Source organism: Callithrix jacchus, chromosome 3, assembly GCF_049354715.1.
Source record: "Callithrix jacchus isolate 240 chromosome 3, calJac240_pri, whole genome shotgun sequence".
In the NCBI taxonomy this organism is placed as follows: domain Eukaryota; kingdom Metazoa; phylum Chordata; class Mammalia; order Primates; family Cebidae; genus Callithrix; species Callithrix jacchus.
In genome coordinates, this window is record NC_133504.1 from 142,013,969 (window position 1) to 142,029,673 (window position 15,705).

Here is a 15,705-nt window from a genome sequence, read left to right on the forward strand (position 1 = left end):
AAATAATTGTAAAATCGATTGTAAGAGCCATAGAAGGAAGGAGTGTTGTGGGAGTTCAGCGACAACTTCCCACTGAGATGATTTTGCTGGTCCTGAAAGATGGGGTCTTGCTGGAGAGAAGAGACCATATGCAGTCTGAGAATGGAAGCAGAGAAGAGCCTGGGGCATACTCATGGGCCTTCGATAAGGCGAGAGAAGTTAGGAAGGCAGGCTGGAGCAAGAATAGAGAGCCTTGAATTCCCAAACACTGGGATTAAAAAAAAAACACCCAGAAATCTTTATAGCAATGTCCTTTTGCAGCATACTTGTACAATACTGTTTGCACCTAAGAGAAAGACAATTAGAATCAAGTTTTTGACTGTATAATTTTATATGGGTTGTGTCAGTATAGGGGCACCACCCTCCCTGCTTAATAAGGTGAATTGGACATGGCAAAACTTATCAGGCATATGAACAAGCTGGTCTCAACAGCTTCACATTACTCCATCAAGGTAGTCACTACTACCACAAGCTAAGATTTCAAGAGCTAATCTGCCTAATATCACACAGCAGTAAGTGGTAGAGACAGGGTGGCACTGGGATTTGAACCAAGTTTGAGCCTGGGCACCAAGATCTGGTATTACTTTCCTACGAAAAGTTAGGCTGGTGAGGAAAATTAGCTGGACTCCTGACACAGGGGCCTGTCAACTGCTTCTAACGCAATATTTCTCACACATGACAAAGGCTAAATGACAACGAAAACATTTGAAAGAAAAGACTTGTTTTGTGGTCAATTAGCATTCATTCCTGTCTGTAATAAAATAATGGCAATCGCCTGACTGAAATGTGGGTCTGTTTTCACTGATTATTGACGTGTTCCTGGCCACACAATTCCCTCTTGATTTTAAAAGGATTCCTTTTCATTACAGGTCACTTTTCACCCCTTCCCTTTCCTTTCAGGAGACATTTCTGCAGGTGTAGATGTCACATCAATAAAGGCAGTCATGACTGAGGGTGTGTGGGTGCCTAATTCATTCTTAATAGGATTATGTCATTCAGGGTGCTTCCTTTAAGCTGGAAGAACTCTCAGCCTGTTTGGGTTCCAGTGGTCTGGACGGTACCACCTGGGCATGCAGGATGCTTCACCCACATGACAGTACCCAGCTAATACACATCAAGCACCTCTCTTCAAGTAGAAGTGGAACTTAACTCTGTTCCAGAAGCAAGTAATAAGGACTTCGGGTGGAGCAAGGATATCTCATTTTGAAATAACCTCTCTTCAAAACCCAAGCCAACAAGAATACAAGCCACTTTCTCGGGATACCTGATGTCAACCTGGGCTATTATTTTACTGTTCATGTTAATTTTTAGACAGTCTCTTTTTGAAGAAAACATGACAGATTAGATTAAGCCACATGAAATTGCTATTGTTTTTCTGCCAAAAATGGCAGCAAATTCACATGAATACCAAAAATTAGGTTGATGTTACTGAATCAACCTAATAATAATCATAGTTATGTGCAAAATGTTTAGAATGTTCTCTGTATCTATATTTCAATTTAAACAGAGACTTCAGGTTGTAAGACTAAAATGAGAAAACATCGCACATATGAAGATTCTTAATCAGTATCTGTTGAATCAAGTATATAAATCCTACTGTGATCTGATAGTCCTACGCATATTTTATGAAAACTGAGTAAAAAACTTTGTCAGGACGAATGCACTTTAATACTTAAAAGTTTAATCTCACAAATCACAACAGTCAAATGACTCCACTTGCTTTATATATTTACATTTTATTAGAATTCTTCAGAACTGTCAACAGTTGGACAACATACAGGAATAAAACACGTGGAACACCAATATCCTTTAAACTTACACCGCTTGTATATTTACACATAAAGTTACTGTATATATAAAAAATATTTTCAAGGACTCATGGGCTTGGGAATATTCAAAAGACATTATTGCTACATTTCAATATTTACAAAAAAGCGACAAAATAATTTCAAACATTAAGCCACTGCAAAGAAACATCTGATTAAAGAAAAAATTATAAAAATATAAACTTTCAAGGATATCCAAGACAAAACTCTCAATGAAGTGCCCCTGTAGTACCTAGACATCTAGAACTAACACCCACTTTTCTTACTATAATTGAATAGAAAGACAAAGGAATTTTCAGACAAAGTATGGCAAACAACAATCTCTTGGGTGACAACACGACCCCAAAATCTGTTAACTTTGGAAAGGTGCGAGAGTGTAGAACTCCAGTGCAAATGGTCACTTCCAGATAATGGCCACAGTTCTCTAAATGTAATCTAAGGAACATAGAAGGGGGAAACTGTAAAGGCAACCTTTGAAGACAACAAACTTTGCCATGTACACATTTACCTTTTATATTGGGCAGCGAGGAAGGAGAGTTTATTATTTTTTTTTTGAAAAGGTCAACTATAAGAATAATATCCAGGCAACAGTCAAAGGGTAAAATTAAAATTTAAATGTTTCAGTGAGACAGTAGCATTATGGGAGGTTTAAGGAACACATAGAGTAGGATGAGTCTAAATAACAGAGTGCCTTAAGTGCAGGTGGACTGCAAATACACAGGGACTGATGCCTTCCACTTCCTCTGCACTGCTACGGAAGCTTCTGGTAAGCTACTCTAGATAGCTATGCGAAAAGAAACAAGAGCAGTACTAATGACTTTTTGGGTACTAAAGGACCCTCTTGGACTCAGGGCAAGAATAACCCTCCAAATATTTGTCTACACGCATACAAACATACAAACACATACACACTTACATAGATACTGGCCTGGCGTCCAGGACATGCCTGTGAAGGAGGCTGAATCTAAACTTTATTTCCGGCTACATAAGAATCCAAACTAAGACGGCAGTGTTTTCTCACTCCTGAGTGAGCCATGCAGTGAATCAGTAACTCTGTCAAACAGCATCAATTCCATTGAGTACAACGCCATTCTGAAGCTGATCGTCTTGTTCTGCAGAATCTATAGAGTTAAGTTCATCAGCTAAAGGAGGAGATTTTGTTCAGACTGTGCTTGGTGGTTATACTGTTTCCTTAAAAAAACGGTATTAACCGTTTCCTTCAAATTTATATGGCTCTTAATCTACTTCTATACACAGTGGACATAATGGCAGGGTTGTATACAGAAATGAAACCTCATGGTGTTTTCCCCTCAAATGTATGAACACGGACAATTTATAGATGAGTATATACAAGTGCTGGCTGGGGAGGCCTTCTCTCCAATTCAACACTTTAATAGCAAACTCTATTTAGAAACCAGGTCAGTACAAAATCTTGTGCAGTGGTCCACAAAAGAGTGTCTTTTATTCACACTTGGGGATCATTTTTATCAAGGTCTATGTCTCATTCCCAGCATGAAATATTAGATTTCTTAAGCCCAGATGTTCATCCTCTGTCCTTTGTTCTAACAATGTTCTGTTTTCCATAGAAAGGACTCAGGTTTTCAGCTTCTGAGCTTGTTGCACCATCATACTACTATGGATGATTCTGAAGGCCAAATGTGATTACCACCATTTATTCAGGTAAACTATCAACCATGTTTTCAAGCAGAATTGGAGGAGCCTTGAAAAGTACTCTGGGCATGCAGCCCATACCTCCCTCTCTTTTGTCCAAATTAGAATGTTTGCTGTTTATGGTAGGAGCTACAGTGCTATGGGGAATATTTACAGTTTGAACCTTTGCAGTAGGATGGTGGCTGATGACAAAAATCATCGACCACTAAAGTGTGCTCAGTATGACAGGACTGTGTGGGGTGCCCACTATCCCGGAGTTGGATGCAAGCTGAAAGAAAACAAAATAACCATCATGGAAGCCAGAAGAACAGATCATTCCTGGAGGGGGTGACCCGAATTCTCCTTCTGCTCAGACGTCATCACGCACAAGCAGAGGCTGGGAGGAGGATGCAGTGCTGCCGACGGAATTGATCCGCACAGAATGGTCCACCACGGGTTTCTGCTGACTGGGGCTGCAGTTTGTTAAGTTGGAGTAAATCTGGGGAAAACAAGTCCACAGTCAATACACCAGTCCCTGCAATGAACACAGCAGCAAAAGGCATACTTACGGCGTCAAGATTGCAACTAATGGATGGAAACTCTTAAGAGAGAAGTGGTTTACAAGAACTTTGTGGCCAAAACCCAAGTCATACTGACAAAACAAATACAAACTTTGTTTTCTCCTTCATTTTTCCCAAGGAAATAACTTTATACGACAAGTGGAGACAAAACATGTGCAAGCCCAGCTCTTCTGATGGGGCACACCAAGGAGAGCAAGCACAATCTAACCTATTTAAAAGGCTTATACATCTCTATAGCCAACTACAACCCAACAACCAATGTAATTTGCTGAGAAACCCATGGCCCTTCAGAATCAAAGCAATTGGGTGGAAAATGCTGTTTAATTTGAAATATGCTTTGACACCCAGAAGAACAAGCTTTAGCCCAAAAATATCAGTGGTATGCTATTTAGAGAGAGAAAAAAAAGATAGCTCCAAGCACATAGCCCAGAAAAGAAAGCAGCTTAAAAAAATCTGAGTCAAAGTATCACTAATTCTTCCGTAAAAGCAAGAGAGGAAATAATGGATTTGAGTTTTCATTCCCCCCACTTCCCAAAGCACTGGGAGGGATCTCCAACTTCAAACAGCTCTTCATTCTATATGGTTTGTGGGCATGACAGCTATCTGCCATTTTCTGGCTATGCTTGTTTGATCAGAAGGCTTATTTCACTGCAGTAACAAGCTGTCTTTTCTATGCTTTTATTCTAGTTCACATCACCCCAAGCCTCCAAAGGATGAATGGCCCTGACATGTGAGAGGGAGAAAATACTGACCCCATGACCAGCACTTGAGACGGGGGAGGAAACATGGCAAATCCTTACGGAAACTTCTACTTCCACGCTTCTGAGTACAGAACTCTCCACCCTTCCCCCTCAATCTCACATCCTTCTTTGGCTCAGAACAGGGGGGATGGGCAGAAAGAACTGGTTTCCATTGCTTTACTTCCCCTACCTGAAGCCCAATTTACAACCTAAGATGAGGAGAGAAGGGGTTGGGAGGTTAGTCCTCACCCTGAAAGCCTGAGGAGGAGGAGGACACCCCCGGAACTGGGAGAAGGGGGATTCTATGCCTGGCCAGGGTATACTCACATGATTAGTGCTCTCTGAAATCTGCTTCTCAATAAGCTGAACAATTTGCTTGAAGGTTGGCCTTTTTAGGGGATCTGCATCCCAGCAAGTCTTCATTATGTCATACCTACAAGACAAGGGCCATTTACTATCCCTCCTCAATGCCCTCAGCCTGTTGTATGGCATCCAACAACTTCAGTAATAATTCCCGGCCTATGCAACTGGACATATGGACAGACATATGGATAAAACAAAACAACACTGCATGTATGAAATGTTGTTGAAACTTTCTGTGTTTTTGGTGACAAAAGAATATGAAGATAAAGTACATAAATGACATTTGGCCAGTGTGTCATAAAGGAAACAAGTGACGTTTCAAACCGTGTTATGAAAATCCTCCACATCTGGGTTTCTGTCTTTAAAAAGAAAAATAAAAGGGGAAATGTGATCTAAAGGAAAAACTTCTCGGCTCTTACATTTCAGCAGGTGCATGTTCAGGGCTGAGCATCCGGAAGCCTTCCTTGATCATCTTGTAGAACTTAGAATCAACTGGCATTCCAGGATAGGGGCTGCTTCCTGAGATAGTTTGTAAATCAGTGTTAATCACAGGGAGGGAGGACACTAATGAAACCTCAAGAAGATGCTGTGAGCCTAAGGAAGGTGTCTTTGGCAAAGATCACTTTACCTAAAGAGAACAGCTCCCAAAGAAAAATCCCATAGGACCAGACGTCACTTTCAAATGTGTATACACAATTGAAGATGCTCTCAGGTGCCATCCACTTCACAGGTAATCGAGCCTGTAATAGAAGCACAACAGAGTCAACAATGTTAATTCAGAAGCTCAACAAAACTGAACAGGAGATATTCTTATAGATGCTGCTGTTGCTGAAAAATGGGGTGAGAACTTGAGTACCATCTCACAAAGACCTTTTACCTTTATGATCTCAACTGATCCCAACTACCTCTGAAATACATGGCTCACAAGTGCATTATCCCCATTTTAAGCTGTGAACACTATGTCAGTACAGCATGGTGATTAAGAGCACAAATGTCCGAGATGACTAGACATTTTAGCCCTGGCTCGACCATGTGCCTTACGTAATACAGAGATTTTTTTAGTTGCCACTGAATATGTCCCTCTCCTTTCTTAAAACAGAAATACAGCCTCTCACAATTAGGACTACATTTCCCAGCCTCCTTTGCAGCTAGCTATAGTCAGGTGACTCGGTTTTAGCCACTAAGTTGTTAAGTGCTGTACGCCAACTTCTGGAAAACCTCCTTACAAATACAGCTGGCATGTGCCCCCTCCCTCGTGTATGTGATGGCTGGCTACCTGGTGGTCATCCTGGACCATGAACATGGGGTTACACCCAAGAATGGTTAAGCATGCAAAGGAAAGACTTGGCCTGGAATACTCCATGGAACCGTTATACCAATCCTGGCCTGCTACCCCTAGACTTCTTTTATTTTGGGTTTTCTTTTAAAACCCAAAATTCTAATACATGGGGAAAGTTGCTGAAATATTTGTAATTAAGCCTCAGTATCTTCTTCTGTAAAACAAAATAAATACTTTTAATTTTATGTGTCCTATGGGTTAAATAAGGTAATGTGGGTAAAAATGCTTAGCACTGCCTGACTCAGTGCTATCTGAAAAATTGCCTAGAATAAAGGCAAGTACTCGATAGACAGTAGTGGCTTGTGATGATCATGACTCTTTGGAGAACTCTCTTCATTGAAGATGACCTAAACTTTCTGACCTAAAGTTGACCTAAACTATTCCTCTTAGATGCATTCTGGATTCCTGATCTTAATCTGCCATAAAAAGCTAAATCAACCCTTCTCTGAATCAACTTAGGATTGAAAACTGGGAAAGCTTTTCTTTCTTTTTTTTTCTTATTTTAGTCAGTTAAAAAAAAGCCTTCTCTTCCTATATCTTGTGCTAAATCCTATAAGGGCTCTTAACCTAAGATCTACAGGTGTCAAACTCAGGGGCCTGTGAACTTGGAAAGGAAAAACGACATCCTTACTTTCACTAATTTCTAGATGAAGTTTAGCATTTCTTTAAATTACTAACGAAGGTGATAAGCCACAGTAGTATCAGCTGTACCTGTGGCTTTGTCATGAACAGTAATCATAAATACCTTCATATCCTATTAAGTCTTTACATGTATCTCAAAATCCTATTTAATCACCACTCTAAAATTACAGTGGTTTTCTGAAAAAAAAAAAAAAAAAAAAAAAAAAAAAAAAAAAAATAGCAAAGCTCACAATTGCTTTTACACCAACCTAAAAGAATCTGTTACTCTCTGTAGTAAACACATGTACTGACATACCACAAATTTACTTAATATCCTGATAGCTACTTCGATTTAACTGTTTTCCTTGGCAGTCCTATGTATTTCATCACAGGCGTTGAAAACAGTGTTCTGACAACGGTTCCACAGGCTTTACCAGACTCTAAAAGGGGCCATGACATGAAAAAATGATGAAGAACTCATGTGAAAGGAAGAACTTCAGAGACCCTGACACAACAAGGAGTTCTCAAATGATGATGACATACACGCTGGGCAGTAACATGTGTGAGTTTCCTTGTCCTTATCTTGTTTCAGAAATTCTCCTTACCCACAAGCCTGGTGAAAGCAATGCCTGTGATTGGTTAGTTCGATTGTAGACTCCTTGAGCTGGAGTCTATAATCTGGAAGCCTGATGGGGGCCAACCCCTTTGTCAATTCAAACTAAGGTCACTACTAACCAATAACAAAACAGTATATAACAATAGGCAGGATTATTTATAAGACATCTATAAAGAATCGTAACAATATGTCTGGCACGTTCTAAGCACTTTACATCTATTAACTCCTTTAATCCTCAAAATAACTTTCTGAGTCAGGAATCACTATTATTCCCAAGGGGAGAAAAACCAAGATTCAGAGATGTTGGGTAAGTCTTGACAATATTATACAGCCATGAAATAATGGAGGCAGATTACAGAATTAATCAAGACTGAGCCTGGAGGTTGCCATCTTCTTTCTCCTCCCTTTGGTCAATGTTCAGAGGCCTAGATAATAAACAACTTGTTATTCTTCCTTCCAAAATCACACCAGGATGAAGAGAAGTTGTTTTTATTATCACTCCTGATGATGATATCTAGCTTCAGGACAGACTTCTCAGAAATTCATGCTTTGGCCAGAAGATAAACACAGCCATACCAAGTCAAGTACAGACTACCAGTAGAGACACCATAGTGATGAGAGAGAAAATATTACATTATCATAAGGGGCACAAAAATCTACCTCCAGGAATAAATCTGGACTGTGGAAATGGGCCCAGTAAGAAAAAGACATAGAAGAATATACAGGGCAATATGGTTTTCCATGGCGATGGGATGCCACTCTGGAAATCACAGGCTCTGGGTCCTGCCCTGTGTCACCTCAGACAAAAAGCATGAAAATATACTATGCCTTAGTTTCTCCAACTTTTAAAATAGGAAGACACTGCAATTGTAGGGCAAGAGTTTGTTCTGAGTTCAATAAAAATTGGCAATGAAATATAGCACTTTGAAAAACATTTTCTATGTTCTACAAACTCATTATTACTTATGAACCCATTTAATAGCTCTCCATGAATTCTAGGATCCAACATTCTATATGGCTAACTCTGAACATGACCTTAGATTTTAATCTTCTTCACACGGCATGTCAATCCCCCAAAATTTCTCCTGCTGTGACCTTCAATGACCTACATTTGATACAGTTGAACAAAATCAAGTTCATTGCTATTCTCAGGCTCTAATGAAAATTAAGGCTATTTCTGTTTCCTTCACGTGCCCCATAATTACACAATTAGAATTAGGAATTCCATTACTGAATGTTAGTTGTAGTAATGTTCAGCATACCATGCAAATTTTGCTGAAGTACACTAAATTTGACTGCTAAAATATGTGATAGCTCAAGACAGGATTTACATTATGAAAATCATAGGCAACAATTTTTATTGAAAGTTGAAACTACAACTCCTTTGCAGGACTATCAAGCAGGGAATGGGTACTCACATTTCCTTTAACCACATAATTAGAATCATTCTTGATGTCTCTGGCTAGACCAAAATCACAAATCTTTGTGATTCGACCATGAGTAAGGAGGATATTTCTGGCTGCCAAGTCTCTGTGAATACACTATTCGATTGGGGAAGAAAAGAAAACCATTTAAATTCACTTTAACTTGTAAAGAGTGAAACTAACTTTTTAATATTAGAGTGTTGTTATATTATAAAAAATCCAATACTTTTGTTTTAAAGTATTCAGTACACCAACAACAACAAAAAAAAATCAAAAGCATGCCTTGAATGATGTTCACATAATCAAGAGTCTAATTACTATAATCTCTTTCAAAAGCAATTCTAATAAATGTATTTTCTTCTCAGGACTGCTTTTATTCGTAGGAAAATTCATAAGAAATAGTCATATCATATTGCTGAAACTGGAAATTCATTTTGCATACATCTCTTTGAATGTCCTTTCACAGAATTCCTAACATGCCTTTGCAACTTCAATTTGACATTTCCCAAGGACACACGGAAGAAGGTCTTTATTTCAGCCATCCTGTGTCCTTTCTTAGTTTGGTAATTGTTGGGAAATGTCACCCATGACATTTAAGGATAGGACTGGTAACCTCATTCTGTTCGGTTAATCTTATGTCCTAAGGAATTCCTCTCACCTTTCCACAGACCATCTTCTTTTCTTGGTTCCATCATTCTTTTTCCATTCCTATCTTTCTCCCAAGTGTTTATTATACTCTCTTGACCCCTTATTTCCCAACACTTCATAAGCCATGCATTGTAATACTTGGGTCTAACTTCAATAAAATTCAAGTCTATGCTTCACCCCAATCCTTGTAACTATGAGGTGCCCTCTGCTTTTACTGATAAAATGTTTCTATTCTCTAGGAACATATCCTATATCCTAAAAGTCAGAAGTTTTAAATGAATTCACTGCATATAAAAGAATATTCATAGAAAACTCATTTTGACAGGCTTACACTTTGAAGCTTATAAATTAGAACAGGAATTCCAAAGAGACAGCAGTTGGAACACGAAGAAACTAAATTTCCTCTGCTTTTGGTTACCACACTTCAAAATGACACTCTGCCTTCTAACTATGGCTCTAAAATTCTGTTTAAAAAACAAAACAAAACAAAAAACTCTTTTGAGAATCATTCCCACTTACATTCTTGGAGGCGAGGAAAGCCATGCCCTTTGCCACCTGGTAAGAAAAGCTCAGCAAGTCTTCTAAGTCTAGGGCCAACTCGTCATCCTCCATAATGGCAGGAGTCACATCTCTTTCTATGTATGAGCCTGTGATGAAGGGAGGGTTTTTCTTAGCAATTAAAACCATAAAGGTTAGAAAAGGAAAAGACAGTGGCAATGACAATACCAAAGGCTGGTAATGAATGAACTAATGTGAACTTGCAGGCAGATCACCTCCCTGGTGTCCAGGAAAGGTAGATGCTGAATCACAAAATTAGTATTTAACAATCCTAGGCTGGGTTACAAAATCCGTAGAAGAGAGGGATGGCGAATTAATACAAAAATCCCAAGTCTATAGTAAGATGCTCAGACACAAAAACATATACTCTAACCCCAAACACCCACTTGCAACCCTAACTGCCATCGACCATTGGCATGGCTACCATAAAGCAGAACTGGTTTCCATCATTGCTACTGGGAATGACATTGTATTCCACATTAGCATGATATATATATACTCTCTGTAAATAAAGTTGCTCTTGTTGCTTGATAGGTGGGTACCCACCTACTCTCGCAGATCTCCTTTTCTCGGCCTTGGTTGGAACGACATAAGAAACTCCAGGTTTCATGTCCATGTATTCGTTAGTACTATCGCTGCTGGGAGAGATGAAACAAGTCATGACTGAATCAAGTGGGACGTGCAGAAGCCTGACACTCATGGGTCAGGCTCTCCCTCGTCATCCCCTTTGCTACATAATAGACTGGACTGACTTGAGGAAAGTAAAATATGAATGAAAATCTTGTTCTGTAAAATATGAGTTTTTAATATTCAATATTGGGGTCTATGCCCAGAAATTAGGTGTCCTTTCTGTGTTTAATCATAGAGGGGACCCAGGTTAGAAATTTCCCATCTCTTGACACGTGGATTTAATGGGAAACGAAAATGGTATCCTGTATTACCTCAAACTCTCTAAATGAGCCCCAGGAAACAAGATGAAAGAAAGACAAAGAAGAGGAGCTTCTAAGATGTGTTATGGGGGGAGACAGAGATCGTTAACATATAGTGACTGATGGAATAAGGTTTAAAAAAAAAAATCAAGTTGGTTCAGATAAACACCAATAATTTGGATGATTTTCTGAACCATCTGGACCTCTTCAATCTGCAACATTTGGCTGGAGACTCTTCAAGATTTCTAGTACTTCCTGCTTCTGATTAGCATAGAAACACCATGACAACAATCTCCTTCAGAGTGTGCTGGTGGTTCCAATCCCATATGGGATCCCAAAGCACAAAGAACATCACACAGAATTGAACAATTTCGGCCATTATTTCAGAAAGTTAAAGAATATAGATAGGGCCAAGATTTCGGAAAGAAGCAAAATGGCTCATTTCTTCATATAATGAGCACATGCCCAGGAGAAACTAATAAAAGGTGGTTTTGTACAGAATTTTACTACCACTTTAAACTATTCAAGTTTATAGGATTAAAAAAATAAAAAGTTTCACCTGGGGCTTTAAACTTTAGCCAGAGGTACAGAAAATGGCTCTAAAAGGTAATTGCCCATCAATATTATTTACTGAGGTCTCCTAGAGGGCCTGGTGTTAAGAGTTTAGGAGGCAACGTCTTGCCGTCACAAGGTGCAGGGGATGTAGTGCATAAAAAGGATAAGAGAAATCTCCCACCCAACTGTAGTATAGGGGATTGGCCAAGATAATCATGACTTCTACTGGGTGAAGTAAATCTAGGAAGTCTTCTCAAATGGTGGCTCATAACAGCACTTCCAAAGAAAGAATAGGCAAGTTTCTTTTCTGGTTGTAAATCAAACTTGAAGCTCTTTATAGATGATTCAAATTCAGAATGGCAGCCATGATGAAAGAGATGAGAATGGTGTCCAGAATTTATAAAAATGTGCTGGAGTGGTTATATCTTTTAATAGCATGATGAATTAAAAGGGGCAAGAGGCAAGGCATATAGGAATAATTCAGAGGTCGATGGCAAAAAGCCTACGTGTAGAGATATGTTCAGAGCTCTCTGTCATTCTGCTAAAGGTTTTAAAGGACTTTACTGTGGCAACTTGAGAGGCTTTAGCATTTTCCCTATAAACAGTGTCTCACTGGAAACATGCATATAGCACCAAGCTCAGTGGTATAAATGGAAATACATGCAGGACAGAACCATAAGAAACAGAAATAGAATTCATTCAGTTGCATAGAACTAAAGTGTAGAAAAAAGTAAAAATGCATTTTTTAAAAATCAGCAAAAATCCAGGTTTATCACAGTTTGAATCTTTAAAAACACAATTTGAACTTTCTAAACTGTTAATCACATTTAAATGATTTAATAATTTTGATTTCATACCTCAGAGTACCTCAGTTCATTTTTTAAAGAATCAGCCTTGATTGCAAACCCTTATGACCCCATGAACTGCCTGTCAACAGCTAACTATTTACGTAAATCAATCTTACCAGGAAGACTCCTTTGAATGCAGAAGATTCTTATAAAGTGCAGCTTCTGCATGATCTTCTTGCTTTGAGCAAATAAATGAATCACGTTTTCTTCTCAAAAAATTCAAAAGATCACCATAGCAACAATATTCTGTAATGACCAGGGTGGGCCCTACAAGCACGTAAGAAAAGGTTAGAAGAAGGTGAGATATGTATATTAATTCTGCCTCCCATAAAAATACCCAAGGGTGGTCATGGCCATTAATATTCAGCTTCAGTGGATAAGCCTACTTAGTCCCAATACGATCCTATATATTAACAATGCTTATCAAAAAAGCAGCATTATGGAGTAACATAAAACAAGCAAGCCTCTGTTAACCTGAATTTCTAAGTGACATCAGTATTTGGGGCCAAGCATGACTGCTGGTTTTACAGACAGAAGTTACTGCTTTCAAAGGTTCTACTATCATCAAGCTTCCTACGTGAATCCTTTGATTCACTTCTGTTTACAGCAGGGCTTCACGTGCTCTCTGTAACATTATTATGGAAATAATGAAGGTACAAACTGTGGCATAGTGGGGACATCAGCCACATGGAGCAGCTTGCTGGGATGAGACTGGAAAGTGAGTGAAAACCTAAAATGACCTCTGTTCTGAGCACTACTAGTTGAAAAATCTTTCTGGTGTTATGAATGTTTAAAACTGTAGTTCGGAGGTAAGAGGCAACTAATTAACTTGGGTAAGAAATTTCCTCATAAACAATTCATGATGCGGTGAAGCAACATTTACAGGGGTTGTCTGTAGACATTACATAAAGCTGTCAACTTCACCGTGCATCTCCAGGAACAGCTCATTTTACACATCTTTGTTTCTTTCAACTGAAATACTTTCTGTAAACATCACAGACATCCTTGATGGAAACCTCAACTAAGGCTTCAGATTGGAAACTTATTTTTACAGAAGTGAAATGTTTGCCTCACTTGGTATATATCTGAGAACTAGTAGGCTTAGGTGCCTATTTTCAATTATAGTATGCAAATGAATATTAACCCTTTCAGTGGCTACATATGATCAAGAAAGATATAAAGCTTACAAGATAAGAGAAGCCTTCTGGTCAGGATGAGCTATTCGAGAAGCCAATGTTGTTGATGTTACAAACACGACAGTAACTAGTGTATGTCCTGGGCTGATCTACCTTGTAGTAATAAAATTAAAATCTGCATTCTTAAGAACAGTAAGGAAAACAAAATCTAGCAGGAGAGAATAATAGTCTGGGTGAAAGTCTTCCAGCAACTTATAATCCAGCATTGTCAAAATCATATTAAAATGTCATCTTTGGATAACTTAACAAAAAAAGGCAATTTGGACATGGCTTTACCTCCAATGGTGCAGGCTCCAAGAAGATTCACAATATTCATATGATTACCAAGGTAACTCAGGACTTTGAGTTCAGACATGAGGGCTTCCCGTTCTGTTAAATGCGCACTTGCTAAAATTGGAAACAAGCATTTTAGCAAAAAGCACATTTGGCAAACTCGTGTTGCGTGCATGCAGTACCATACAGGAGCTTACGTTTGAGCATCTTTACAGCGACAGTCATGGCCGTGTCCGACTTAATTAAGCCATAAGCAGTTGCCTCAACAACCTTCCCAAAAGCACCAGCACCCAGGGTTTTCCCTGTAGGAAGGAAGACAACAAGGTAAGTGGTGGTGGTGCTGGTGGTGGAACTGAAGGACCATTTGTGTAGTTTCAAAATCAATTAAGGAATTAGGGACAATTTTGTCTAGAGACATTTTCCTATACTGTTCTCTATGCCAAACCTATCAGAGGAGGTGCAATTTCACAGAAAACTCTGTTTCAGGTGGAACAAAACAAATGAAGCCACTGGAGTTCCCTAAAGTCACTGTTAGATGTACCCGAAAAGGTGACATGGAAAACCCCTGTTTCATACTGACCAAAACTCAGCCTGTTTCTGGGAAACTCCCATTTGTGATCATAAGGAAGTTGTGTTGGGTCTATGTAAACATAATTATTTCCATTTATCTCCTCAACAACCTTCCACTGTACTTCATACATGGGTTTCTGTGGGGAGAAAGGCAAAGACAGATCACGTTTAGTAATTATTGTCTCAGTCATTAGAGCACTCTGCAGAGAGAACAAATAAATGGTTACCTGTAAATATTTGTAGGTCAGAATCATCACAATAATGCACATCATGCCAGCTACGACTACGAAACCAATCAGCAAAGGAGTGAACAGGGTGTGGGGCTGGATTTGCTCTAAAATGAGAGAAATGTGGAATCACAAACTATCGGCAGGATGGGATCTCTGCCATAGCCCCGCAATTCCAGATCGACCCACCTCCCCGCTCACAGTCCATGGCAAAATACAAAGCTGTGTGAGTCTCAGAGCCCCACCTTTGTTATATTGTACTCTTGTTATTCAAATGAATCTTCAAAAATATAACTTGAAACCAGAATACTGCAGAATAAAAGTTGAGATTTCCGTAGAACAGGAATAATTTATGCTGTTTTTCAATGAAAAGCAACATCTGAATGCACTTTGTACTTCAATCAAATTCCTGCCTTGCACAACTTTAAAAAGAAGCTTCCTTTATAGATGGTTTATATTTTCTTTTTTATGCTTTCCTGTATTTTCCGTATTTTCTACACTGAGCATGAACATCTTTCACAACCACAAAAAACATTTTTAAGGTATTCTTTTCATTGCCCTCTCTGAAAAATCGATGATGTAGAACAATGGAAGATTCTTCCCCTCATTACTCAAAACCTGAGAAAATACGCCACTTTTTGGCACTGGTCTTTGCCAACTCAAAAAAAAACAAACCCCAGGAAGGCCTAAAAAGTAAGGGCC

The 15,705-nt window shown here is 38.9% G+C and overlaps 1 protein-coding gene across 27 annotated transcripts in view; it reads right to left on the reverse strand.

Moving 5' to 3' along the window:
* Positions 1-1,755: 1,755 nt before the first annotated feature.
* KIT (KIT proto-oncogene, receptor tyrosine kinase) overlaps positions 1,756-15,705 on the reverse strand; it is an 84,794-nt gene continuing 70,844 nt past the window's right edge. For 15 of the 27 annotated variants that reach the window (XM_078366045.1, XM_078366039.1, XM_078366043.1 and 12 more), the window contains 12 exons: positions 15,004-15,110; positions 14,787-14,913; positions 14,404-14,508; positions 14,210-14,320; positions 12,854-13,004; positions 10,952-11,043; positions 10,367-10,494; positions 9,194-9,316; positions 5,828-5,939; positions 5,619-5,718; positions 5,164-5,269; positions 1,756-4,014 (listed from right to left, as the gene is read on the reverse strand). In XM_078366045.1, coding sequence (XP_078222171.1) covers positions 3,886-4,014; positions 5,164-5,269; positions 5,619-5,718; positions 5,828-5,939; positions 9,194-9,316; positions 10,367-10,494; positions 10,952-11,043; positions 12,854-13,004; positions 14,210-14,320; positions 14,404-14,508; positions 14,787-14,913; positions 15,004-15,110 — 1,391 coding nt within the window. In that variant the 3' untranslated portion in view covers positions 1,756-3,885. 27 annotated transcript variants of the gene reach the window in all.